Source organism: Maylandia zebra, linkage group LG10, assembly GCF_041146795.1.
Source record: "Maylandia zebra isolate NMK-2024a linkage group LG10, Mzebra_GT3a, whole genome shotgun sequence".
Taxonomy (NCBI): domain Eukaryota; kingdom Metazoa; phylum Chordata; class Actinopteri; order Cichliformes; family Cichlidae; genus Maylandia; species Maylandia zebra.
The window spans coordinates 6,264,094-6,290,847 of record NC_135176.1 but is presented as its reverse complement, the minus strand read 5'-3'; the positions used below and the strand labels follow the sequence as shown (position 1 = coordinate 6,290,847).

The window sequence follows — 26,754 nt, the reverse complement described above, 5'->3', positions numbered from 1 at the left end:
AAGCCGGTTTAGTGCAAACTTTGAGTAAGTATACCCTGAGTTAACGAAAACTCTGGGTTTTCGGTTTCACAAAGCGAGTTTAGATTAATTCTGAGTGAGTTACTATGACGACACACTCCGTGAAGCTAACCTGCCCCCTAGCAGGTTTACTTCAACTAACCCTGACGTTCTCTGCCTCTTTGTCGGAAACCTGACTGTAGGAAGTGTCAGACATGGCGTGCCCCTTCCTTGAAGAGCCAGTAGATGTTGAAGCCCAAATTCTCCGCAGAGCTCTCCGCCGGGAGAGAGTGATTAGAGCGCGTTTGGACATTTTATCATTTCCTGATGATTTCCTGTGTGAACGTTACCGTTTTTCAGCACAATCTATAATTTATTTGAATAACATCCTCAGGCCTAATATTGCTCATGTGACACATCGCGGACATTCTCTCAGTTCTGTACATATTATTTGTATTGCACTTCGGTTTTTTGCAAACGGGAGCTTTCTGTATAATATTGGTGACGCTGAGCACGTTTCCAAGGCTACCGTCTGTCGGGCAGTCAGGAATGTTACAGTTGCACTGAAACGTCTCCTGTACTCGTTTGTGGTGTTCCCCGGTCATAGACCCACACGATTTATCAAAGAGGGATGCCACAAAATTGCAGGTATCAGGATGAACAAAACTTAATTCATGATGTGGTGATATTTGAACTACTACTTAAATTTTACATTTATTCTCATGGTTCCCAGGCGTGATTGGCTGTATAGATGGCACTCACATTCCAATCATTGCTCCTTCAGTAAATGAAGGAGACTATGTGAACAGGAAGTCTTTCCACAGCATTAATGTACAGGTACATAGTTCCCTGTAGCATTTCAAACTAACAAATTATTTCACTATAGTAATGGATGCTAATTTGTGTTCTCTGCACTGTGAAGATCATATGTGATGCTGCCAACATTATCACAAATGTGGAAGCCAACTGCTCAGCCTCTGTGAGTGGTGGTGGTGGAGGACCCCCACCTGTTTTTCGGGCCTCCGCTTTTTTTTCTGTTGGCTATAACGGGTCACATTTGAGCATACAGAGTAAGCAAATATGTACTTGTAATGTGCTCAGATAATTTCAATAAGTGCTTACAGAAAGAAAATTAATGTAGCCTCTAACTGCAATCGATTTACATCGGACAAACAGACCAAGCACTATGGCTCATAATACAATTACACCACCTGTTTGGACTATATTTTTATATTTCATTTTTACTTGCTGCCAGGAACGTTTGGGGCCTGTTGGGTTGCACCTGCGCTCACATCACGTCACAAAATAAAATGTATGAAATAAAAAATAAAATATAATAAAATAACGTGTTAAATGGGTGGAAATCCCTAGATCAATGTTTAAATTAACACTCACGCATTGACTCTGTCGGCTATGTTTTGCCATGCATGCTCCCTTTCTTTTGCAGCTGAGCCTGTGTTACTTTTTTTCCGCGGAATTTGCATGTTATCGGCATATGCTGCCATCAGAATTTCGGCCTCAAGCGCTGTAAAATACATTGACCGCGCCTTCTTTCCCTCCGTCTCCATGGTGACTCGCTTAATCTGTGCTCCACTAATCAGGGCTTTATGTATCCTCGTGCGCGCGCTTAACTTGGGGTTAAAGCAACTCCGCGTTGACTGAACTACTTGTTATCAGCCTTTCTGAAACCGAATATTCCGAGTTGGACAGTTCGGGGTTACTCAACCCTGAGTATCGTTTTTCACTCTGAGTTTTCTAAACCGGCTTCCTGAAATAGGGCCCAGAGGTCTGCCTCATGCCTGCTATAGCCAGGAAATGGAGAACCAGCGATTTGGTCATGTGACTCACGTGTCACATGACAACACCCCAGTCTGCAAATACTAACAAAATGGCAGCGTTCTTACAGTGGAGGAAATTTGTCTTCTTTGATAAGGATACGGTGAAGGACCCAGATGACAATGGGAAAAACTTTCTTCTCCCAAAAGGGATCTCGGCTTCTGACTCCGGTCGGGGTCATATCGTTCTCGGAGATATCCTTAAATGGCAACAGTTAGCTACATTAGCTGATGTGATGCTAGCTTGCTGATAACTGACGCTAAATAACCCAGAATTCGTGACAGTAAAATTTTAATTCAGGTAATGTAGAGCATATCTTCGAGATAAGTAACTATTGTCTTTGCAGGTTATTGAAGCAGTAGGTTGTAGGCGGCGACAGAGCTAGGCTGGCTTCGTTTTCTGCGCCATATCAAGCTACATGCAAATGTATACGTTATCGTTGGAGTTGAGGCTCGACTGCTTGTCTGAGACTGCACGAACCCTCGTGGACTTCTTTCCGTCTAAAGCTACATTTTACGTATTTCCCACTTAATCTTTAGCTTTACTGGGAACTTGTAGTTAGTCATCGTGTTTATTCCAGCAAGAAAAAGTAAGGGAAAAGCCGCGTAAAGTTCGTAAAAAATAGTGTACAACAGAAAGGGTTGACATGCACACCAGCACGTTAGATGCTAATCGAGCTTATTATAACCGCCTTGCACGGGTTTCCGATGGAGACCCACAGGGCTTTAGAAAATGATTAATACTGGCCTAGTATCCGCCTATATCCATTGTATCTACATAAATAATATATTTTTTAATATGCACCTTTTAAGACACACCTTGGAATGAAAATGTGTTTTAAGACTATCTTTTAAGATGAATAGATGTTAAATAAATGTTGGGAATGTGGTGCGGGAGACAGCTCCAAAGATTAGGGGCCACTCAACTGAGATGTTCAGAAAATCATGAAACTGCAAGACTGTGGAAAAAGTTCAATTAAGAAGCAGAATCTTAAAATTGATTCACTATTTTACATGATGCCAGTTGAATGACAGGAGTACACATGGTCTCTGAAAGTGTTTCTGGTAATGACATGATCACCAACATTTTGGAAGGTTTAAGGCAATAGAGGTGTCTGTGGTCAGCCAGAGAGGATGGATTTACTGTAACCAGAGCATAAACAAGAGCTGTAAGGGATGGGCTTAGCCAACTACATAAATGTAAATCTCCAGACGGTCTGATATAATTTTAACCTGGGAGGGAGGAAAGATTAGAGAATTTCAGCTAGGGCAGTGCGATATGACCAAAATCTCATATCCCGATATAAGACATCTATCATCCTGATAACGATATAAACCACAAAAATGTAACATTTTCTGTAATTCTGTGAATCTCGGGCAGCTCGACTTGCGTGAAGTGTTTCCAGCTGGGCGTTGTTTACCTGGAGGCGAGTTTTTTAACCTTTGTATGAAACTATACATTTTTAGACATAAGTTGTAACGGCCGCCATTTTTTGTGTAAGTATTTATTACACAGCCTGCTGCTGGGAAAAGCCTATTCTAACGTTTGAGTATAAGGTTTATTTTTTAGCACCTGACGGCTCTTTTTTTTGCTTCTCATCCGTAAATACTCTGCATAGTCTTTCAAGTGATTCAGTTTATTTTGAAAAGTCTCAACAGGATCTTGAGCTTTATTGTGAAAGGTTTATGTGGAAAATAAACAAGCGGACACGCGATGGTTATACCGTCATTGTTGCTAACAATGCATAAAAACAGGCGCTTGTCCGTCCATAGTGTGGTTATATTAAATATAAGAGAAAGAGTGAACTTTAAGAAATTAATATAGCCACTACAGTGACCATCAAAACGATGACAAAATATAGCCGTAAACAGTTTATTTTGCCACGCCTGGAAACAAACCATAGCGTAAAATGAAACGATAGACGTTTTTATATTGTCATCCGATATATATCGTTATATCGAACAGCCCTAATTTCAGTACACATAGAGATTTTTGGTTTCTACTAGAAGAACATCTGTTTTAGTGAGAGAAAAAGTTGAGACAGCGGAACTCAATTGAATGGCCATGAAACTATGTCATTTCTATGTCATTGGCATAGAAATGAAATTGAGTAAAAATCTGACCAAAACATAAATAATAAAATGGTGATCTAAGAAAGACCCACGTGGAAAAAAACCACTGACAACTGGAGCAGCACAAGTATAGTTAAAATCATAAATGATCTTAAGTTTCTGTGGCTGAAAACGAGACTGCAATTGTTTAAACAGGTTAAACATTGTCTAGTAAGGTGATAGTAAGTTTTTCTTTTGAAAGAAAAGGTAGTTAAGGTGAAAGGGTCTGCACCAGGTTCCTCAAGTGTTGGAATTATCACAATTGTTTTAAGAGCGGAACAGTTAAATTAGACAAGAGTGAATAACGTCAGGAGAGGGGATAAACAGGACTTCCACTTGAGTTGAAGTGGGTTAAGATGACAGGCAGAAGGCCTAGATTTATTAATAAATTCAGGTATTTCCTCATCAGTCACAAGTATGAAACTACAAAGGAAAGGAGTATGACACTTTCACAATATAATATAACTTGTGAAATTACTTGGAACCAGGTCTTGATGAATAATATTAAAATAAAATATACTGTGCATATAGTATGTAAGCATATACATTTATGTAAGTATATTGAAAAGAGAAAAGGATGGGGTATTTTTTTTAATTAATTTTGCAGCAATTTTATAAACAGCTTTTTTGTATTTTAGAAATTGTTTTGTAAATATATTTATCCTTAACCTTTGTAGTGTTACATATGGAAGGTAAGATCTGGCTTTTGATGCGCTCCTTGCAGCTGATGTCTTTTCAGGCCTACAAGTTGCGAGTTACACATCTCTACCAGCTTAAGCAACACAGCATCCTTGTGTCAGTGGGTCAGGATGAACATGGAATAAACCCTGTAGTAAGTCTGATGTTTCCCAGAGAAGTCTCATTTTCAAAACACACATACAGAAACCACTGCTAAACTGAATAATTCTTATTTCTTAGGTAAAGGTCTGGAACCTGGACAAGAGGGACAGTGGAAATCCTCTCTGCACTAGGATATTTCCTGCAATTCCAGGCAACAAACCAACTGAAGTTTCTTGCCTCAGTGTGCACGAAAACCTGAACTTTATGGCAATTGGTAAGACTCGAAGAAAGGTTCTTTTGGTCTACTGACCCAGTCGTCATTCTGAAAGGTTATAGCAGATTCTGTGTTTCCTGGCAGGCTTCACGGATGGCAGTGTGGTTTTGACCAAAGGTGACATCACCAGAGATCGTCACAGTAAAACTCTGACTCTGCATGAGGGAGCTAGCCCTGTCACTGGCCTCGCCTTCCGCCAAGTAGCAAAAGTTACCCATCTGTTTGTTGCCACCCTGGAGAAAGTCTACGTAAGTCACCATGTGCTATACAGAAATGAGGACCATCCTGTGCAATATCTTTGAAATGTCAATTAATGGAAGTGACCTAACAGTCGCTACATTCGTTCAAAGTTGAACACTTTGGCATTTGCTATTCAGGGATCTAGACTAACTTTTAGCCACGGTTACTTAACAAAAGTTAAGTCGCACCCAAATTTTTCAACTGCACCGCTTAACACTGCAGTTTTACATGTTCACTTTTTTGTGGGGAAAATTGCTGTCCATATAGACAATATTCATTTGTAAATGATTAACTAACAATCTTGTCAGCACAACGTTCTTTATTTGGAGCACAGTTCTACAAGAAAGATAAGTTACTGAAAAAGTGCTTGTGCTTAAAGTGCCAAAAAAGTATTAGTACTAGTATTGTAGACAATGTTAAACTTAATCATCATCTCTGCCTCCTCTGATGAGCTGTTTGCTGATTCGATTCAATTTTGCCTCAGACATACAGAAATATTATAATTCTGATCATCTATCAGTACTGACACTGTGAGACTTCATCAGAGGTGTGAGCATCACAGCAGATGCTTTTGTGTCAAAATAATTGAGGATAAAACAGAAAAACATGAAGCAGAGTTTCCTGGCCTGGCTTTTTATATTATATAACCTTAAAAATATTCTGCAATTTTGCATAATTTTAAAAGTGTAGTTTCTTTAGTATTGAACAGCAGAAATTAGGCTCTCTTGTCCGAGGCTCATTTGAGTTATTAAAAACAAACAAAACAAACAAACAAACAAACAAACAAAAAAAAAAAAATATATATATATAGCGGCCAACAGCGCTGTAAACAACGGTATGAATAATGCCGTTTTGCTTCGTGGTGGAAGCAAAATAGCAGAAGTTAGAGCGAATTAATGAAGACATTTTTCAAATGTGAAGCGTAGTTTGGATCTTCTTTTGCTGCTGGTTCAGTGAATTTTGGTTGGAGAGAGACAAAACCTGCAGCTCAGAATCTAGCGCAAAAAAGACATAAACACAAAGGGCGAACCCACCGACGCATCAGAATCAGTGAGCTCTTGGCTTTCAGCCCCAACGGCGTGTCCCTGTATGGGCCGTCGGGTGAGAAAGCCGAGTAAGAGAAAGCTGATGCGCCGGGTCCGTGCTCTGTGTTTACGTCTTTGTGTGGAATCCGTTTACCTGTTCTCATTTGCTGTTTGGTGGTTGTTGAAATAGTTTTGTGATCTTTAACCTCAGATTCTGGCATTTCTGGCAAAATACATTTATATTTAAAAGTTGATTCAGGATTTAATGAATCGATATCGCTTTATTCAAGCTACTCACCTCCCTCTATACACCTGCACTTTCAAACGTACACATGAAGGACTACAGAAATATCTGGACCACGGCCAATCAGAGAGGTCCCACCCTTGACTATCTCTGATTGGTTTAGACCACGATAGGGGCATAATGTGTGTATGTTGTTGACCACACGGAGACTTGAACAGCTGTTGGTCGCACCGGTGTGACCTAGGATGCTTTTTTCAGTCGTACCATTGAAAAAATTTGGTCGCATTTGAAACCACATTGGTCGCACTCTAGAGCCCTGCTTTTATGTAAGATTTAAAAGTGAAGGTTTACATTTACTAATATCAAAAAAGTACAGGACCCACAGTAAAAAACAAACAAAAAAAACCACACAGTCTGCTGAGCAAATTCTCCTCGCCATCCAGAGGTCCAGATTAAAGGATTGGGCCTTTGCAATTTGTGTTCTGAAACTGTGGACGAACTACCCCTTCAGATCAGGAACTCTCCCACATCAGCTGCTTTCAAAACCCATTTGAAAACTAATTTTTATTCTCTGCTTTCAAATCAGAATGAGTTCAGACGACTTTTTTTTGTGTTGTTTTTTTACTCGTGCTTTCTCATTTTATCTTATACTGTTATTTTGTTCTGTGATTTATGCTGTTAGAATATATTACATGTACAGCAGCGGTCCCTGACCCCCAGGCCAGTCATTTGGTACCGGGCTGTGAGAGTTGAGGCTCGGGTGTGAAATTTATGGTTTTCAGGGATTTTATTGTTTTTTGGGGTTTTTTTTAATAGTTTTTATCGTTAACTCGGTGTCCCTGGGATTTTCCTGTGTGTTATGAATAAATCTTTTTTTTTTTTTTTTGGGGGGGGGGGGGGGGGGTGTACTGGTTTTATTTTGTTGCATTTATCCACGAGACCTTAAAGGCCAGTCCGTGAAAATATTGTCGGACATAAACCGGTCCGTGGCGCAAAAAAGGTTGGTACAGCAATTTGGTCACCAGCTGTTGTTTTTAAATGTCCCGCAGAAATGACTAAAGGTTAATCTTTCACTTTTGTGCCAAAGATTAAATATGTTTTTGTGATACTATGCAATATCTATAGCACTTAGCCATCTTAAGAAGTTGATTCAATTCACCTGGATATATAATGGAGAAAAGAGGAGGTAGAAGAAAAATTTCACCCAAGTGATGTCTTCAGAGTTATTAAAAGAACAATCAAAATCAGCACTACTGCATAGCTTTCAGCCACAATATCAGTTTCATGATCATTAATATATCAGTTGTCATGACCTTAAGTCATGAATACTATTTGCATATAGTTGGGGGATCACGGTATTGTAAGATGGTGAAAGATGTACCTAGTCCCCCTCAGTGATTCAGAGATTGTTGTTTGTTGGCCATTAATTAATTTCTCGGATTATTGAGCGTGTATCAAGACACATACCCATCTATTATTGAGTGCTAGATTGTGCAGAGTCTGTATTGTCTTTTCAATGGTTTACTGATGCGGCTTTGTTCCCACTGGGGATTTAATTGGTCAGTGATCTTAATGTTCTGTCATTACAAAGGCTGACAATCATCATGTGGAGCCAAAAAGAACACATGCAGTAAACGTGGTGTTGATGTTGTCTAAATGTTTTTATTGTTCATAAGAGTTGAGATTATTTGAAGTATTGGACATTTAAGTGATATTAAACAAAGGTGTGCTCATTTCGGTTTTATATTGGATTACCTTGTTTATCCTGTAGGTTTTAAAGAGAATGTTCTCATAGTTTGAAGGTGAGCATACAGTCTTTCAGTCTTTTGAAGTACTCTTTGTCATCTTTATTTGTTTAGTGTTACACCCTGTCCATCAAGGAGTATCCAAAAGTGGAGCTGGATACACACGGCTGTGCACTGCGCTGCTCATCCCTGGCAGATCCATCCCAGGATTCTCAGTTCATTGTAGCTGGTGAAGAATGTGTGTACCTGTATCAGCCTGATGAACGAGGGCCCTGTTTTGCTTTTGATGGACACAAGCTATTGGCCCACTGGCACCGTGGATATCTGTTTTTACTCATAAGGGATGTAAAGTCACCCAACAAGTAAGAACAGGACTGAAAGAATGAGGTGACAGTAATATTCACGGAGTATTTCATCTGAAAGAAGAGAATATTGAATTTTAATATTCCGTTATTCAAAGCCATCTTTAAATCACAAATCTTAATTCAATAATCCATATTCATCAGGTGACTTACAAAAATACATGTCCTATGAGACAATGATTCTATTCATTTTTAATTCAGGACATGCTTCAGTAGTGGAGAGAGCTCGCCATCAGACAAACAGCTGCTAACTATCTATGACCTGGACAACAAATTCATTGCCTACAGTGCCTCTTTTGATGATGTCATTGACGTGGTAGCAGAGTGGGGTTCCTTCTACATTCTGACTAGAGATGGAAAAATGTTTGTTCTCCAGGAGAAAGACACACAGACCAAACTGGAGGTCAGTTCAGTCTCTGTAACTGCTGATTGAGGAGTTGTTTAAAAGCAGTGATGAACAGTGAATTGAATCATCTATAAATCTAGTTATTCAGGTAGAATAACTTTTACCTGAATGTTTGTCTTTAAAGATGCTGTTTAAGAAGAATCTGTTTGTGATGGCCATAAACCTGGCTAAGAGTCAGCACCTGGACAGTGATGGAGTATCAGATATCTTCAGACAATATGGTGATCACCTGTACCTTAAGGGGGACCACGACGGTGCCATTCAGCAGTATATTCGGTAATTGCATTTGCCAGGACTGGAACTTGCTGGATGAGAATGAGTTTTGCCATTATTCAAAGGCTCAATTTATTGAAAAGAGTGCAAAGATAGCAAGTGCTGAAATTGAGAAATTTCATTATTGAATGATGATATTATTATTATTTCTTAATTTTCAAGTGTTTTAATCACTGAACATATTTAGTGATATATACATTACAGATCAAATGAGCCATTAATAAAATCCCTCTTAAAAATACATTGTTTTCTCACACAGCACCATTGGGAAGCTGGAGCCATCATATGTCATCAGGAAATTTCTAGATGCACAGAGGATCCACAATCTGACAGCCTATCTGCAAGCCCTGCACAGGCAGTCACTGGCCAATGCAGATCACACTACACTGCTGCTCAACTGTTATACCAAGCTCAAGGACAGTTCCAAGCTGGAAGAGTTCATTAAGGTGACTGACTGGTGAACGTGAGCACTGATGTGTTGGGCTTTTGATGATTAAGACTGCTATTTAATTCGGACTGTCATTAAAACCCAGATTGGCAAGAGTCAATAATGGTTGGTATATCATAAATGTGTTGTCTTCCCACACTGTATTTAAACAGAGCAGTGAAAATGAAGTACACTTTGATGTTGAAATCGCCATCAAGGTTCTCCGGCAGGCTGGCTACCACAGCCACGCTGTCTTCTTGGCTGAGAAACATATGCACCACGAGTGGTACCTAAAGATCCAGCTGGAGGACTTGAAGGTACAAATGTTCAAACCTTTCTTTAGAGATAGATGTTCATCACTTCTCTGGGCTACTAGGAATTGTCCTCTTCTTTTTTTTTTTCCTTAACCTTAAAAAGCCATCCAATGCATTACTAACGTTTCCTTTGGCAAACATTGCAACTTGTAAACATTTTTTTATTAGCAACTAAGAGTCTTTCAGTTCTTGTCTGAAAGATTTTGGTCTGTTTTTCGTTCAAAGTTTTCTGTTTCTATGACGTTCCTAGACTGTCTGGACTTGCATTCACTGTTTTTGTGCTCTTAGAATTGAGATGGTCTTCAGGTAAGGTATATCTTGGATTTGGGTTACGATCACTGTGATATTTGCATTCAGAATTCTTCCATTCCACTACAGGACTTCTTTGCAAAATGGATCTACTGACGCTAAATTTTTGTTATGAGTGGGTCCCACAAATTGGTTTGTTATGTTCATAGCCATAGTATTATATTCTCTAAGCAGTGCTAGACAACTGCTTAGAGCAGCTCATGGCTGATTATTATTGATATAAGGTGGTGATTAGTCAAAATAATTTTTAAAGCTAATTAAGACCTTTTAACATTGTAAAAGTTATTTGTGAACTTGTGCACAGTCCTGTCCTTTTTACCCCTCCACTGTAAAAGGTGAATCAGAATCAGAGAGACTTTATTTATCTGAAAGGGGGAATTAAGATAAGGGCAATTAATGAGGGGTAGTGTCCTCACCCAACCTTGGGCGGGCAGTGTGGACACCCGAAGGAGGCAACGTAGTATTATCAAATTCATTTCATAGGTGCGTCTACTATTAAAAGCTCAAACAAGTTGGAATTTTAGTAACTTTAGTGTCTGTAAGGTCAGATGTCAAGTTTTCTGAAAATCTTGTGAATGCAATTACTCAAGAAGAAAGTCAGCTAGAATTTTGGAATTTATACCACATCAAAAATAAAATAGTATTTAACATATTAACTCTCTTTCTAATGGAGAGTGGATATTTGGCAGAGAGTGGCAGCTTGATAGTTTAGTGGTAAGACTACACGTTTTTGGAGCGGGAGTTGCAAGTTCGATTCCCACCCAGTATTCAGTAAGGCTAGACCCCTCTTGCTAACCTAAAAAAAGCCCTGGAATGGTGCGGCTACGTCTGCAGCCTGTCCGCAGTACGAACACAAGAACATTTCACTACACATTGTACTCTATGATACCGTATGTGACAAATAATAAAAAGCTTGTTGTTATTATTTTCCCACAGAATTATCAAGAAGGGCTGCGCTACATTGGGCGTCTGCCTTTTGAACAAGCTGAAAGCAACATGAAGCGTTATGGCAAGACACTGATGCACCATGTCCCTGAAGGTACCACGCTCCTCCTGAAGGGCTTATGCACTAATTACCAACCCAGTGGAGACGCTGCTGAAAAAGACAGCCTGGACAGGAGTGTGGTCAATAAGGTCTCTGAGCAATACTGTTATTCTCCTAGATAATCATTAATTTTGATCATAAATTTGAAGTGTTTATCAGAAATATTCTCCTCCACTACTGTTTGTATTTTAGGCAAACTCTGAGGAATTCATCCCGATTTTTGCCAATAACCCTCGGGAGCTCAAAGCCTTCCTGGAGCACATGATTGAGGTGGACCCCCGTTCTCCCCAGGGTGTGTATGACACACTACTGGAACTACGGTTGCAAGACTGGGCACATGAACAAGATCCTGAGGTCAGTGCATAACATTTAGACAGTTATACAAGCTGCCATGAAGATTTTAAAAATCGAGTGTAATTGTCATTTCAGGAAATTGTTTTTCATTTACTTGTTTATTTATTTTAAACAAGGAAAGAATCCTTATAATAAACTTTTTTTTATATGGATAAAAGCATTTCAATAAATATTTAGACAAAACAAACCTATATGGAATATTATAAAAACTTGTGGATTGGCGAAATGATTGAAAATGTGATCCATTCTTAAAAATGTACCAAAAGAAACGGAAACCGATTCTCATGAATGGAAATATAGAGGGTTTGTAGCAAGACGCAAAGGACTGGTTATGCTCACAGTTCTTGTATAGTGCTTTTCTACTCTGCCTGAGGACTCAAAGTGCTTTATACAATCTTATTCACACCAGCACATTTTTCTATTCTGAAGTGCTTTCTATCTAACAATTGATGCATTGGTGAAGGGAGTATCTGCCATCAAACAAGAAGACAGCCGCATGTAACTACGACGGTGTTTGCTAGTTCACCTTACATGCATTAATGTAATAACGTGATTAGCCTACTCAACGTAAATCACACACAAACAACATTAAGCTACTCACGCAGAGAAGAACGGCTGCTGCTGCTATCATCATCCGTCATCATTTCTGCTACACTGGCAGGGCTAGGGGCCAGGACTCTACTCTTCGGGTTTTTGGGGGATTTTGCTAACTCCGGGTCTGATAACGGGCAACCCACCCACAGTAGATGTGCTCGGTGTGAGGTCTCGCAGCAAGCTATCAAATCCGGCGCATTTCTCGGCTTTTAACAAAATGCTATGCATCGCCAGGTGTTTCATCAGATTCGAGGAGTTACCTCTGCACAGTATCAGCTTAAAGCACTTGTTGCAGGCTGCTGAGTTTGCATCTTTTGCTGTGAAGTACAGCCAGACTTTTGACCGCTTCGCCTTGGGCATTTTTAATCTGTAGCTCTGCTCTAAAAGAACGTACGTATCTGGGCCCGCCTACTATCCTCGGAAAGGTAAAATGATTGGCTAGAATCCAAAGTGTATGACATGTCAGGGGAAAAAAAAAGCACTGAAATAAAGCACCAAAATGTGCGCTGCTTTTCGGTCTGGTTACTACCGTTTATGTCAGAACCGGTGCTATAATGGCACCGGATACCGGTACCCATCCCTATCAATGACAAAACAATTAGTTGTCTGGCCATCAACCCACCAACCTCCCTCTCACCAGCCACCTCTTCCATCTTATCCAGGGAAACATGAAGTGTTCCCATACCAGTCAAGCGTTGTAATCTCTACAGGCTGTCCTGGGTGTCCTCCGGGGGTCTCCTCCTGGTAGGATATAGTAGTTATACAGTGGTCCCTTGCTATTCACCTTTTGCAGCCTCGCTTTTTCGCTGATTTTTTTTTTTTTTTTTTTTGTGTGCAATTTTGCATGCTTTTTTAATTTTATTTTAAACAGCACATTGTGTTCTGTGTCCTGATTGGCTGTAGACCAGGGGTCACCAACTTTTTTGAAAGTGAGAGCTACTTCTTGGGTACTGATTAATGTGAAGGGCTACCAGTTTGACACACACTTCTGAAATAACAAATTTCCTCAATTTATCTTTAATTATATGTTATCATTAATAATTAATTATATTCATCTATGTAAAGACACTGATTATGTTAATTATTTTTCACCATAATTATAAAGAATGCAAGTAGGAAACAAGGTAGGAAACGGATAAATATCAATATGCAACACTTTATTTCTATAAATCTCTGCAAGTATTTACATTTTGAAGTGATCACTTCTACAACATTTTTACTTACCACTAACACATTTTAACAAATTATGCACTGTTACATAGGGCTGCTCAATTAATCGAATTTTAATCACGATTACGATCTGGGCTTTCAACGATCATTAAAAATGACTGAGCTGATTATTAGCCCCTCCCTCATTTATCCGCGACACCTTAAAGGCCGGTCCGTGAAAATATTGTCGGGCATAAACCGGTCCGTGGCGCAAAAAAGGTTGGAGACCGCTGATTAAGAGGACCCGAGGGAAGCTCGGAAAGCTAAGCAGAAGTTATTTGGAGAGTGACTGCCGTTGGTTGAAAAGAGAGTTAAAAAAAAAAAAACTTCAGTGGTGTTGCACACTATTTTATATTATTTTTTTAAAGTCATTGTTAACCCTTTAAAGCCGGTCAGAGCAGTAAGCTCCGTTTTGCGTAACTATTGTTAAATCCCTGTAGAACCTGAACCGTGTAAGCTAGCGCAATAATTTGTTTTGCATATGAAACCGGAGGAGTTGTACTCACATCTTATGCCATCAGCTTGTCCTCGGTCACGGTTTCGTTCCACATATAGCTTTGCAAAAATTGCATAAAAAGCGCTTGCAGGAACAAAAACATAATATTCCAGAAACACGCTTTGCCGTTCCTATCAGCTGTTCGTAACACTTCCCACAGTGAAATGATGCACATGCTGTTTTCTTTGCAAATTTGCATCATAGGATTGTTTTTTGTTTTTCCTGCAGTATATAAAAATTGCTGTATCTCCAAAATAAAACTATGAAGACACTCAAAATAAATTTCCTGTGGTGGGAAACTATTTTTTGCAACTTTATTGTATTTAAAGTTTTGAGGGATAAACCTCTTAAATTTCTCCAAGTAGAAATATATGTAAACAAAACAAAAGCGATTTTCAATTTTTTTTGTAGTTTATTGCACTTTTTTGCAATTTATGTAATTACTATGGACTTAATGCATACATATTATTAAAATATGGGCTATAACAGTTGTATTGATGTATAGCAACTTGAAATGCTCCCACAAATGGCACTACAGCATGTAAAAAAATAATATAAGCTCTGGTGGACTTGGTTCTATAGTAGGTCTTAAAGGGTTAAGTAATTATCGTCAAATAATCGTGATCTCAATTTCAGTGAAAATAATCGTGATTATCATTTTTGCCATAATCGAGCAGCCCTACTGTTACATACATTATTTCTGTATGTATGTAACATACAAAAATCAACTTTCACATTTTACAGAACTTTTCACCAAATTTGCAGCATTTTAAAACAAATTATCATATGTTACACTTAACAAACACATTTGTTTTTCAATAATTAAATTCAACTTTGACATGACACTGTAATGTTGCCACTGAGAACATCTAGTATGGCTTTCTTTGTCTGTTAGTGGGAAACCTGGCATTGCATGCTGTTCACCAGTGTGTTGTAATCTGGGGTATAACTTGACACTGCAACTCTGAGTGAGTCTTGCAGATGTGCATCAGATAGGCGTGTTCTGTGTTTGTTCTTTCATTTCATTTATTTATTTCACACTTGGTACAACAGTTTCCACAGTTAGTTCTTTCAGACAAACCAACCACACTTTCTATCGGTAAAGCACTGCAACCATGTGTGAAAAGGAGCAGGAAGAAGAAAATATTCTTATTAAACCATGCCCCCTATCTACAATCCAATTTATATTGCAAGTGGGCACCAAAAATCAAGGAACAAAGTAACATTTATCTCCGGTCCTAACGCAAACCAAACAACAAATTTACAATCAGAATATACCACTCCACATAGTAACAAGGAGAAAAGATGAGTAAATAGAATAAAATGAGGCAAAAAATAAAGTTCTGACATGAACTTGATGAAGTTCATGTCAGAAAAGGCTGATTCACAAAGATAGGTTGAACCAAACAGGCTGGCAACTTTTGTAGCTGCTGTGCATACACCACTGTACTTTTCTGTGTCAACAAGGCACCAAAAGTTTGGTGTACCCTCATAGGCTTTGAGGTGGAGGTCATTTTGCAATGTTACAATTTCGATTTCCACCTGTCCAGCATCCAAGCTGAACACTGAACTTAGTTTCTCAGCAATGCATGTTGTGTCCACATTCATGAAAGGATTGGAAATGAATGACACGCATGGCTCAAGCTGATCAAGGTCACAAAACCTATTCTCAAACTCTTGACCAAGTCGGTTTATGACTTGTGTACTTTTCTGCAACTTTGTCAAAAGTCTCAGATGCAGAAGCATTGTCTTTCAGCACCATCTGCACAAAGGGAAAGTGCAGCATCTTTTTTCTCTGTAAATTCACAGAGAAGATGCTCATCTGGGCTTTAAATCCATTTAAAGCACTTATCATGTCAGCAACAGTCTTACCTTTACCTTGCAGCTCACAGTTCAAATGGTTCAGTTTCCCAGTAATGTCCGTTAAAAACGCAAGGTCAAGTGTCCACTCAGTGTCCTCCAGCAGAGATGTGTCTTCCCCTTTGGATTGCATGAACTCTTTGATTTCACCCAAAAGTGACAAAAAATGAAGCAAAATCCATCCTCTGCTGAGCCATCGGATTTCCGTTTGTAGTAGCAAGTCACCATATTCAGCTGACAGCTCCTCCAATAGCACCTTGAATGTTCTGTGCTGTTTAGCTCTGGAGCGGATGCTGTTTATGATCTTCACAACGGGAGTCATGACGTGCTCGAAGCCGATCACCTTTGTGCATAACGCCTGCTGGTGAATGATGCAGTGGTAATGCATGAAGTTTGGGAACTCTGTGTCACCTTTACAGTGAGTGATGAATCCTGCATGTCGGCCGATCATAGCAGGAGCTCCGTCGGTAGTCATTGATACCAGCTTTTCCAGCGGTACCTTTTTCTTCGCAAAAAACTCCGTCACCGCGTTATAGATGGCAACTCCCCTCGTAGTTGTCTTTAACGGCAGTAATGTCAGAAGTTCTTCTTTTGTGGAGAAACCATCAAATACCACCCGATAAAGACCATCAGCCGTGCTCTACTGCTGCTGTCCACAGACTCGTCCCACTAGATGCTAAACCACCTGCACTTTGCCAGATCCTGATCCAACTGATCGGCCAAGTTCCCGGACATAGCCGACACTCTTCTAACAATTGTTAGAAGAGCGTTGGGCGACTCCTGTGGGTGTGCCTTTGGTTTCATTCTATAATACTGGACTTATTTTTCCACAAATGGTTGGACTTTGGGAGTGTTTAAACAAGATAGAAAAGCGAAAATTTTCTTCCCTGTTTGAGAAAAGTGTACAAAGTGTGTAGTGAGGGGTTTTACAGAATTAATAAATCTATAATTATAAAAAATACACTTGGCTACTCTGCGGATTTCACTTATCGCAGGTTTTTTTAGAACGTAAATCCCGCAATAAATGAGGGACCACTGTACTCTCATTTCCACTGCTTGTATGCACAATCTCATTCTAATGGTGTTAACAAAAAGATCAGGCCTAGACTAACAGATTCATGGTGCTTCTCAAAAACGATGCTCCATCTTCATCTGGTCGTACATGGCAGCATAACAGTTAGGATACATCATTTTACCAGAATTGTGCATCAATAAAAATTATTAACAATTAGATTAAATTATTAGTAAATCTCGTAACAACAACGACAATCAGTCATCTAGTCAACTAGTTACACACTTCTCTAGTTTATACATCACTATTAAATTTAATAACTCTTAAATTTAATAACTCTTGAATTGAATTCAAATGAAGTGTTCAAGGCTATGTTCTCTGCATAGATTCAGTCAAATGCTGCGAAACGGATGGGTTAGCACTTCATGATGCAAAAGGATAATGACCTAAAGCGTTATACAAAAGCTACCCAAGTGTTTGGTCACCTGATCTCAATCCAACAAAGCATTTTTTTTTTAGTTACTGAGGAAAAAACTAAAGGCAGCAACTGAACGGTTAACTGCAAAACACTTGAATCAATTTTATACATATTACATTAAAAATAATGTTATTTTGTTCAGAAAATGAGTAAGTGACTAAAACACTTTTAACTCATAAACATTTCACGCAAAACTTTTGTTAAACCACTTGAATTAAAGCAGATAATCTGCAGATCTGAATGTTTGATTTAAAGTTCATTATAGTAGTGTTTAACAAAAACAAACATATTACATTTCAGTGCTTCGAGGCAACTGCTGTGTGCATTTGACGTTATTCTAATAAAGCTCAATATTTATTGAATATGTAATATTCTGCTTCTCATTCTGTTTTTCTTTTTGGCAGAGAAAGAAGGTCCTGCAGGGGGAAGCTGTGTTGCTACTGAGGAGTGACAACACTGTGTTTGACAAGGCCCTTGTCCTGTGCCAGATGCACAACTTCAAAGAAGGCATCCTCTACCTGTATGAGAAAGGCAAACTGTAAGTGAGCAAACAGTCTGAATACTTATCAAGCACCACCTCACAACATCTCATTATTCACTGTTTTAGTGTGATAGGTAAAACCGAATGAAAGCTGTAAGATGTGTCAGTATCAGCAGAAGCCAGTTTAGTTCAGTAAATAAAGTCATTGTGTCATTGTTTGTGGTTGAATATTAATGATGCGAATGCACTCATTATGAGTTAATTTATGTTTTAAACATAACCCTAACATATTATTGAATCTAACACAGTAGTAATATGTAATAATTATCATTTCTAAATCTGGGTCTGGATTCAGATATAGTGTAGGTATAGTGCATGATGCAATCTTTTCACCAGAGCCACCTAACTGAGGGGAATTTTAGTCATGAATCACTTAAAAAGACACTCAGCTTTCATCAATATATCTCGTCTAATGAGGTGTAACAAAACATTGGATCATTGTTACACATCACTGAAGGATGTTTTATCAATAAAGGATGCTTTATTATACATCCTCAGCTTATGTGTACGTCAGCAAAAGATGCTTATAGGTCACTCCTGTTACCTACCTATGCTAATACCAAGCCCTGGAATGGCGTGGCTACGTCTGCAGCCTGTCCACAGCTCGGACACAAACACTTCACTACATGTTGTACTGTGTATGATTGTGTATGTGACAAATAATGGTTTGTTTGTTGGTGATCCTGCCTGTGTAAAATTACTGCTTTTTTATAAAACTGATGTAATTTACTTGTTCCAGTCTCTTGTGAAAACATGATAATTCCTTTCAAGCTTTTAAGTCCAACCCCATACTTGGATCTTCTCTTTGGGGTGATGGTTTGGATAATTATCTGTAAGAAACTGAAACTCATTCCATCAAATTGATAAATGGTCTGACTTGTGAGTTACAGCTGTACCAGCATGGCTGCATACCAGACAGTTAGAGCAATTAGCTGATTTAACTTGACTTTTTCCTTTGTGTAATGTCCTTCTAGATAAAGTTTTAAAAGTTTTAAAAAGTGCCCCAGCATGCATCAAATCATAGCTAGGATGTCCTACACAATGTGGTAAGGATTGTTTGTTGTACTGACTTGCACTGTGTTTCCAGATGACATTGTGATCTGTCATGAGAGGAATGAGTCATCTCTCATTCCTTTTTATTTTTCTAGAAAAAATTGAAGTCCCTCATTTAATGCGGGACTTATGTTCCCTAAAATAACCTGCGATCGGTGAAATCCGCAAAGTAGTCAACTTTATTTTTTACAATTATTACAGGTCTTTTAAGGCTGTAAAACCCTCACTACACACTTTATACACTTTTCTCCGACAAGCATGAACATTTTCACGCTTTTCTCTCTTGTTTAAACACTCTCAAAGTTCAAACCTTCGTAGAAAAAGAAGTCCAGTATTATAGAATGAAAACAAAGGCACCTGCAGGTGCCTTTCACGGTGCAAAACGTTTCGTCGACATTGTTGTGTTTGTTGGGGAGAAAACTTACAAACATACAGTACAGCACTTCATAGTCACACTGCCAGCGATCAAAGATTTCTGTAAGTTTGACAAGCCGAACACATTCTGTACTGTGCAGGAGATACAGCAGGGAGGAGATCGATTGACAATGGTCTACAGCCGAGCAAGATGCAGAACACGATGCACTGAAAAGAAAAAAAAAAAATTGCACACACAAAAAAATCAGCGAAAGTTGAACAGCGTTATAGCATGGGACCACTGTATTTGCAGTGATTAACCTTAAGTCAATATTTGGCAAGAGTACTTTTGTTCTTTACAACACAGCCTGAGCTGTCTTAGGCAGACTTGTCACTTCTTTAAGTAGCCTTCAGGAATAGTTCTCGAGGCCTCTTGAAAAATTGTCTGTACATACCGATGATGATTTGAACCAAAAAAAGAAAACCACAAAGGAATTCATCATAAAAAATGTCCTAGAAATATATAAGACTCGCTGGCACTGGTTTTGAGTCCAGCTCTTGTGCAGTTTGGCATACTTCAGCCTTTCCATTTCCCTTCCTTAAAAATGACTTCCTGGTGATGGTGAGGAGGATGGCTCTAAACAGAAGCCCTGTTGATTTCGCAATCAATTGTTTTTGCCCAAATTATGGTTATTGATGATTCTGTTTTGACACATATGAAGCTACAGACACCAACAACCACTGTGAAACAATATAGCATCCATAACTGCACCAAAGAGTAAAACAGTAAAATATGGATTATTAAATATTAGGTCTCTCTCTTCTCTGTTAGTACATGACTTAATAATTGATCAACAAATCGATTTATTCTACCTTACAGAAACCTGGTTACAGCAGGAGTTAGCTTAAATGAATCAACACCCCCAAGCCATTCTAACTATCAGGGGACTGGGAACAATCCTCCCCTCCAGCTTATTAATAAACCAAAGACCCAGACAGTTTTAATTAATTTGAAAGCCTGATGCTTAATCTTGTCAACCCCCCCAAAAAACAGTTTTATTTGCTATCTGTCATCTACTTAGCCTTTACTCAGTTTCTATCTAATTTCTCAGACTTATCTGATTTAGTGCTCGGCTCAGATCAAATAATTATTGTGGGTGATTTTAACATCCATGCAGATACTAAAAATCACAGCCTTAATGTAGCTTTTAATCTTTTATTAAACTGAATTGGGTTCTCTCATAATGTTAAAAATAAAAACAAAAAACAAACACACAGCACTTTAATCAGACTCTAGATCTGAATATTTAACAGTATTCCCCAAAAACCCTTGTTTGTCTGATCATTTCCTAATAACATTAAAATTTACAATAATGGATTACTCAGCAGCGGAGAGTACTTTTCATTACAATACATGTCTTTCTGAAAGTGCTGTGTTGCTTATATAAACTCACACTTTAAAGCAGAAATGGTGTCTCACTCATTTGTAAGCTGTTCGTGTAGCCTAGAAAAATAGTTTGTTGCTCTATTTAAAACGGGAAAAAAAGCCCTGCGTAAAGCTAGAACATCTTACTATTTATCACTAACTGGAGACATTTGTATGCAGGTACCAGCAGATTATGCACTACCACATGCAGAATGAGGAGTATGGAAAAGTAGTGGAGGCCTGCAAAAGTTATGGGGACCAAGAGTGTTGCCTTTGGGAGCAGGCGCTGGGATACTTTGCCAGAAAGGAAGAAGACTGCAAAACTTATATCAGTGAGGTCCTACATCACATTGATCAAAACAACCTGATGCCTCCATTACTTGGTAAGTACATTTTTATCTTCATGCATTGGTTGTTTAGAGTGTGATCCACACGTTACAGTATAGGTTCAGGTAAAGATCATGTCAGTTGAATGTAATTTTAAAGGTGTCATATTTTTTTTTCTTTTGTTGCTGTAGTGGTGCAAACATTAGCCCACAACTCGACAGCCACTCTCTCCGTCATCAAAGACTACCTCATCAACAAATTGCTTAGAGAGAACCAACAGATTGAGGATGATGAACGGAAAATCCGACAGTATCGCGATGAAACGGCTCACCTTCGCTCAGAAATCCAGGAGCTCAAAACAAGGTTGGTCACATAAAGGATGGGATTTTCTGTAAACGTAACTCTTTCATAGCTAATACATCAAGTCCATGCCTATGAGTATTTGGAAAGTAACAATTATTTTTAACCCTGCTAAGAGGGTTTATGTGATTTGCTTGCTGTGTATTTGTCCGACTCTATTTCAGCTTAGGGGGAGCTACACAGTGGGGCTGCCACAAACGATTATTTTGATAGTCGACTAGTCGCCGATTATTTTTGCGATTAGTCGACTAATCAGATCATGCATCCATTGGACGTAAAACGTACAGCTTATTGCACCAGCATGCGTCTGCTCTTATATAACTATCATTAGCTTACAGCTTTAAGTGTTTAAGGTATGTGCTAACTAAAAATAAAGACAAGATGATAGTTTATTAAATTTTAATGAAATTTGCAGATTGTTTCGGTGAAGTTTAATAAACTCCTTGCTATCTAAAATATAACAGGACACCGGAGTATATTCTCCAGCATCTCACACTTCTGATAATCAGTTGTTTGCTTGACGTTTATTCAGCTGTGTAAAAACTATAACTTTCATCTCAGCCAAACCGATTTTGCTCAGGAACAAATAAAATACTAAAAAAAAGCCAAACAATAACATTTTTAAGTTATCAAAGTGACTTATATATGTTTAACCTGAGTAGCGAAAGACGGCGGTGGGTTTGAAAACGATTTGCCGGGAGTCCGCTGTTCTCATGGGCTCTAGTGAGCCTTGCCCCCGGCTAGCTATTGAGCTAGTGGGTAACAGACGTCTCCGAAAACGTCGGAGCGCTTTTGAAAATATGTGGTGTCTTGATAAACTGAGCAGATATTTGAGGTTTACACAGTTACATTCTCGCCTGAAAATATGTTAAATGTTTATTTTGTGACCCAGAAAAAATAATAAGAGTAATATTAAAACTAACTAGCTGCCGCCATTGTTTGAAACTGAGCTGGGCTGCGCTATGAATTCTGGGACACAGCTTCTTCTTCGGGGTACAACGGCAGCTGGCATCCTTGTACATGCAGTGCTGCAATCTTCTGTTTCAGTCCGTTATTACACTCTTAAATCCTACCTAATCCGACGTGTTGACTATTAAATCAGTCGTCGACGATTTTGATAGTCGACGTAATCGTGACTAGTCGACTAATCGTGGCAGCCCTACTACACAGTCTCAGACTGCTCTTTGTTCATGATGTGTTCAGCTGATACTGGGAAGAAAAGTGTCCGTAAATATCAAAAACTTCATCAGATAGGAATTTTGCAGATCTCACATTCAGGTCATTTTCTGGGACATTTCCAAACAACTTGCAGTAGATACATTTCTCAGATATTTGTTCCATTCTGACTGCTTCCACTGTGAACTTTACTAAATTGTGTAAAAATCCAACTGTAGCTCTGACAAACTGACCTGATGTTCGTGTAATGGTGAGGAGAGTCGTGTCTGCTGCTATAAGGTCCTAAGCATCTGAGGGAGAATACTGAGAGAGAACAACCTGAACTGCAGTGTCATGGTTGCCAAGCCAATCTGTGTCTATGTGCATAAAGATTAATTTCGCATCACTCTAGCGACAATCCGCAGAGTGAATGGTAAATGGTAAATGGACTGGTTCTTATATAGCGCTTTTCTACTGAGCACTCAAAGCGCTTTACACAACTTGTGCATTCACAAGCACATTTTCTAAGTGCTTTCTAACTAACATTCACTGCACGTACCAGTGACACTGCACGTACCAGGTACAAGATATTGTCGACAAGACATGGAAAGAAGTGTGGGCTTACCTGGACAGCGACCCTCGTTGTAAAGTCACGAACCAGGCTTCCATTTTTAAGATTTAGGCCAGCTCACTTGGTCCAGTCAATCTTGAGTTGTGGTTCCTCACCCCGCGAACAGCTCAGTGTTTAATTGATGAGACATAAAATAATAATAATTTCCAAATAAACAAGAGGAGGGAAGCAGAACCCCAGAGATGCTTGAGTGGCCTCTTCTTTCAAAACTCTGCGTCTCACAGCCTTGCCCTGATTGAGGACAGTTTAATACACCTGGAGGCTCTCAAACCCATTTCCTTCACATCCTAGTGGCTAAATCCTTGAATAGGCATATAATTTCATTCCGGCTGTAAGTTTATTGACCATATTTTGACCTGGCACAAAAAGGTATGGCAGCTGAGAGCAGCTGCAATAACATGCCAAATCCCACCGTTACACCTGCTTTATTTTCAGTACTTGTATGCTTTCAAGTGAGTGAAATCTGAAATCCTTGTAAATTGCCAAATTCTTTGGACTTCCTGCTGACTTGCTGCTTGTTTGTGGTTCTTTCTGCTGTTTTGACTTCATTTCAAAAACAAGAGGAATATTTGGATCATTCCATTTATTTACCTTGAAATGTGCTTGAGTTGCTTTCACTGTGTTCACCACAGCTGATGGTGGTGTATGATGAAGTGTTACTGGCTTTCCATCTCTTATGTGTCTGCTAGTTCATTTTAGTTTCATATATAAATTTGTTGTTTATAAGTGTAAACAGAGGTTTTCATATTGAGGTAAATTGTTTGAATATTGTTGAAGAAGTCTTTTATTGTTGACTTTGACAGTAAAACTTGTTTTCTGAACTTGGTCACATCCTATTTTCTAGGTGTTTTGGTGATGCAAAACTCTCCCCTTAAGGATTTATTGATTTTTGTGTCACACTCTTTGTCTTTCTCCTACTCTGCTCCTTCTCTGTAGCTTGTGTAAAAAGTGTTTACCCCCTTTTTGATTTTACTTTGTTTTTGCGTATTTGTCACACTTACATGTTTCTGAGTGAGTACAAAGATAACCTGAGTAAATACAAAATACAGTTTTGAAATGATGATTTAATTAATTAAATCACTACCAAATGTGAAATCATTAATTGTCTGTAACCACATTTTTGGAAAGATGAGTTCAGTTTCACTAGACACACCCTGGTCTGATTAGTGAAACACCTATTAAATTAAAAGAAAATCACTTAAATGACAAAGTAAAAGTTCACAGAAGAAATAAGTTTTGACATCAGTCTGGAAGGGGTTACAAAGCCATTTGTAAGGCTTTTGGGATTGGAAAACAGACATGGCAAAAATGGCAGAAACCCCCTCCTTGGAACAAAGACTCATCTTACACAATGATCTCAAAGATTTTGCAGAAAATACTCTGTTGACCGACAAGAGAAAAGTTGAACTATTTGGAAAGTTTCTGCCCTATTACATCTGGTATGAAACTAACACAGCATTTCACAAAAAGAACATCATACCTACAAACAAACATGGTGGTGGTATGCAGCTGCTTTGTTGCTTCAGGATGACTTGTTGTAGTTAATAGAACCTTGAATTTTGCTCTCTATTCTAAAATTCTGAAGGAGTATTTGGCCATCAGTTTGTGGCCTGAAGCTCAGGTGGAGTTAGGTTATGCAACAAAGATAACACAACAACAAGTCCACCTCATAATTCCTGAGGAATAAAAGGTGGTTTTGTAGTAGCCTAGTCAAAGTTTGGACAGATTATGTGTGAAAGCCCTCCAATGTGGCTGAACAAAAATGGTTCTCGAAAGAAGAGTGGGGCAAAATTCCTCCATAGCAATTTGCCTGTTATTACTGTTGCTTGTTCCAGCTCCAACTGTCAAGGGTAGCACAGCCACTTATTATTTTTAGGGGGCAGTTACTTTTCTATATGGCCAGATAGGTTTGGATAGCTTTTTTACCCTGATAAATGAAATAATAATTTAAAATTGCATGTTGTATTTGTTTGGGTTGTCTTTAATAAAATTAGTTTGAAACATGTAAATCTGACAAATATTCAAAAGATAAGAAATCAGTACCCAGGCACCTACTTTTTCACAGCACAGTATATCAACACCTCTGTGGACAACTTAAAAATTCCTTTAAATAGTTACTATGCGCAGATTGAGTACTTGTAATGAACTTCTGATGTCACGATACAAGCACAATTTTGTATCTGAGAACTAATTTTCCCATTGAGATTATGAAAGTAACTGAAACTGTTAATGCGGTATTTTTGGTAAACCCCTTAAATTAAACTCAAAAGTCTGGACTCCAGTCACATCTCGATCATGTTTCTTTCTATTGTAAGATGTATGAATCTTATTGTAGTGTACATCAGCAAAATAACAAAGAATATTGTCACCATCTATTTACTTATGCACCCAACTTATCTCTTACTGCTCATGTCAGTAGAGTGCTGTAGAGTTATAGAAACTGCCAAGTATGACCATAAATCTTAAACTTAATATTTCCACACAGTGCCAAGATATTCCAGAAGACAAAGTGTAACATGTGCAACAGCCCACTGGACCTGCCATCTGTTCACTTCCTGTGCTGCCACTCCTTCCACCAACACTGCTTTGAAAGCTATGCTGAGAGCGAGGCGGAGTGCCCAACTTGCACTCCAGAAAACCGAAAAGTCATGGACATGCTGCGTGCCCAGGACCAAAAACGCGATTTGCACGATCACTTCAACAGACAGGTAACAATAAGTCGTACACCAAAAGACAAAGAACGTGTTCATGTTGAATATGTGCGTGGTCTGCTTTAATATTGTCTAATAACCTGCTTTTGTTATTTAAAAAGCTTATTTGAAAACTACAGGAATATTGGAAAATACAAGTTTTCTTTTGTCTTTGCTCTGGTTTACAGTTACGCAGCTCTAACGATGGATTCTCTGTGGTAGCTGACTATTTTGGCCGAGGAGTCTTCAACAAATTGACCCTAGTTACTGACCCACCTGGCAGCAAATCTGTAGGGAATCTGGAAGTCAACCTGCAGAGGGACCTTCTCATCCACACCAAGAGAAACAGCTAGAAATCTTGTATTTACAATCTCAATTTTACCTGAGAGGCTACATCTTATTCAGGTTCAGGACAAGATGCTGCATGTGTTGCCCCCTTTATTTATCAGAAATTAAAGCCACCTGCTTTTAGTAATTTTGATGGTCCTTTTTACATAATTGTTTCAGTTTGGGCCAATGACTGGAAATTGCCTACATTTGTGTTTTAAAATGGTCATACTGTGATTTGAATAGTCACGTGTTGGAGGCTTTAGCTAATGCGTGTATGTGTATGTACTGTCTTGCACATAGCAATCAAAAACAAGTCAGCCATTGATCTTTATTGAAATTACGCCTGGCACTATAACCTGAGCATTACATTTGAAAATAAAGTCGTCATTAAGTGTTTCAGTGCTTCCTGACATATTTTGTGTTGTGTGCTCTGTAACCTTTAAACTGTCAACATTGCTCTTTGACATTACTGTTTATGGCATTCTGAGTATGTAGA

General features: G+C 38.8%; 1 protein-coding gene across 1 annotated transcript; it reads left to right on the top strand.

Moving 5' to 3' along the window:
• The first annotated feature begins 1,364 nt into the window (after positions 1-1,364).
• Positions 1,365-26,654, top strand: vps11 (VPS11 core subunit of CORVET and HOPS complexes). Its single transcript, XM_076888937.1, has 16 exons — positions 1,365-2,031; positions 4,632-4,776; positions 4,863-4,998; positions 5,083-5,246; positions 8,367-8,614; positions 8,816-9,017; positions 9,145-9,296; positions 9,553-9,739; positions 9,894-10,037; positions 11,280-11,477; positions 11,581-11,742; positions 17,796-17,929; positions 20,946-21,148; positions 21,284-21,455; positions 25,724-25,946; positions 26,117-26,654. The coding sequence occupies exons 1-16, from the start codon at positions 1,853-1,855 to the stop codon at positions 26,279-26,281; spliced, it is 2,814 nt and encodes a 937-aa protein (XP_076745052.1). The 5' UTR covers positions 1,365-1,852; the 3' UTR covers positions 26,282-26,654.
• The last annotated feature ends 100 nt before the right edge of the window (positions 26,655-26,754 follow it).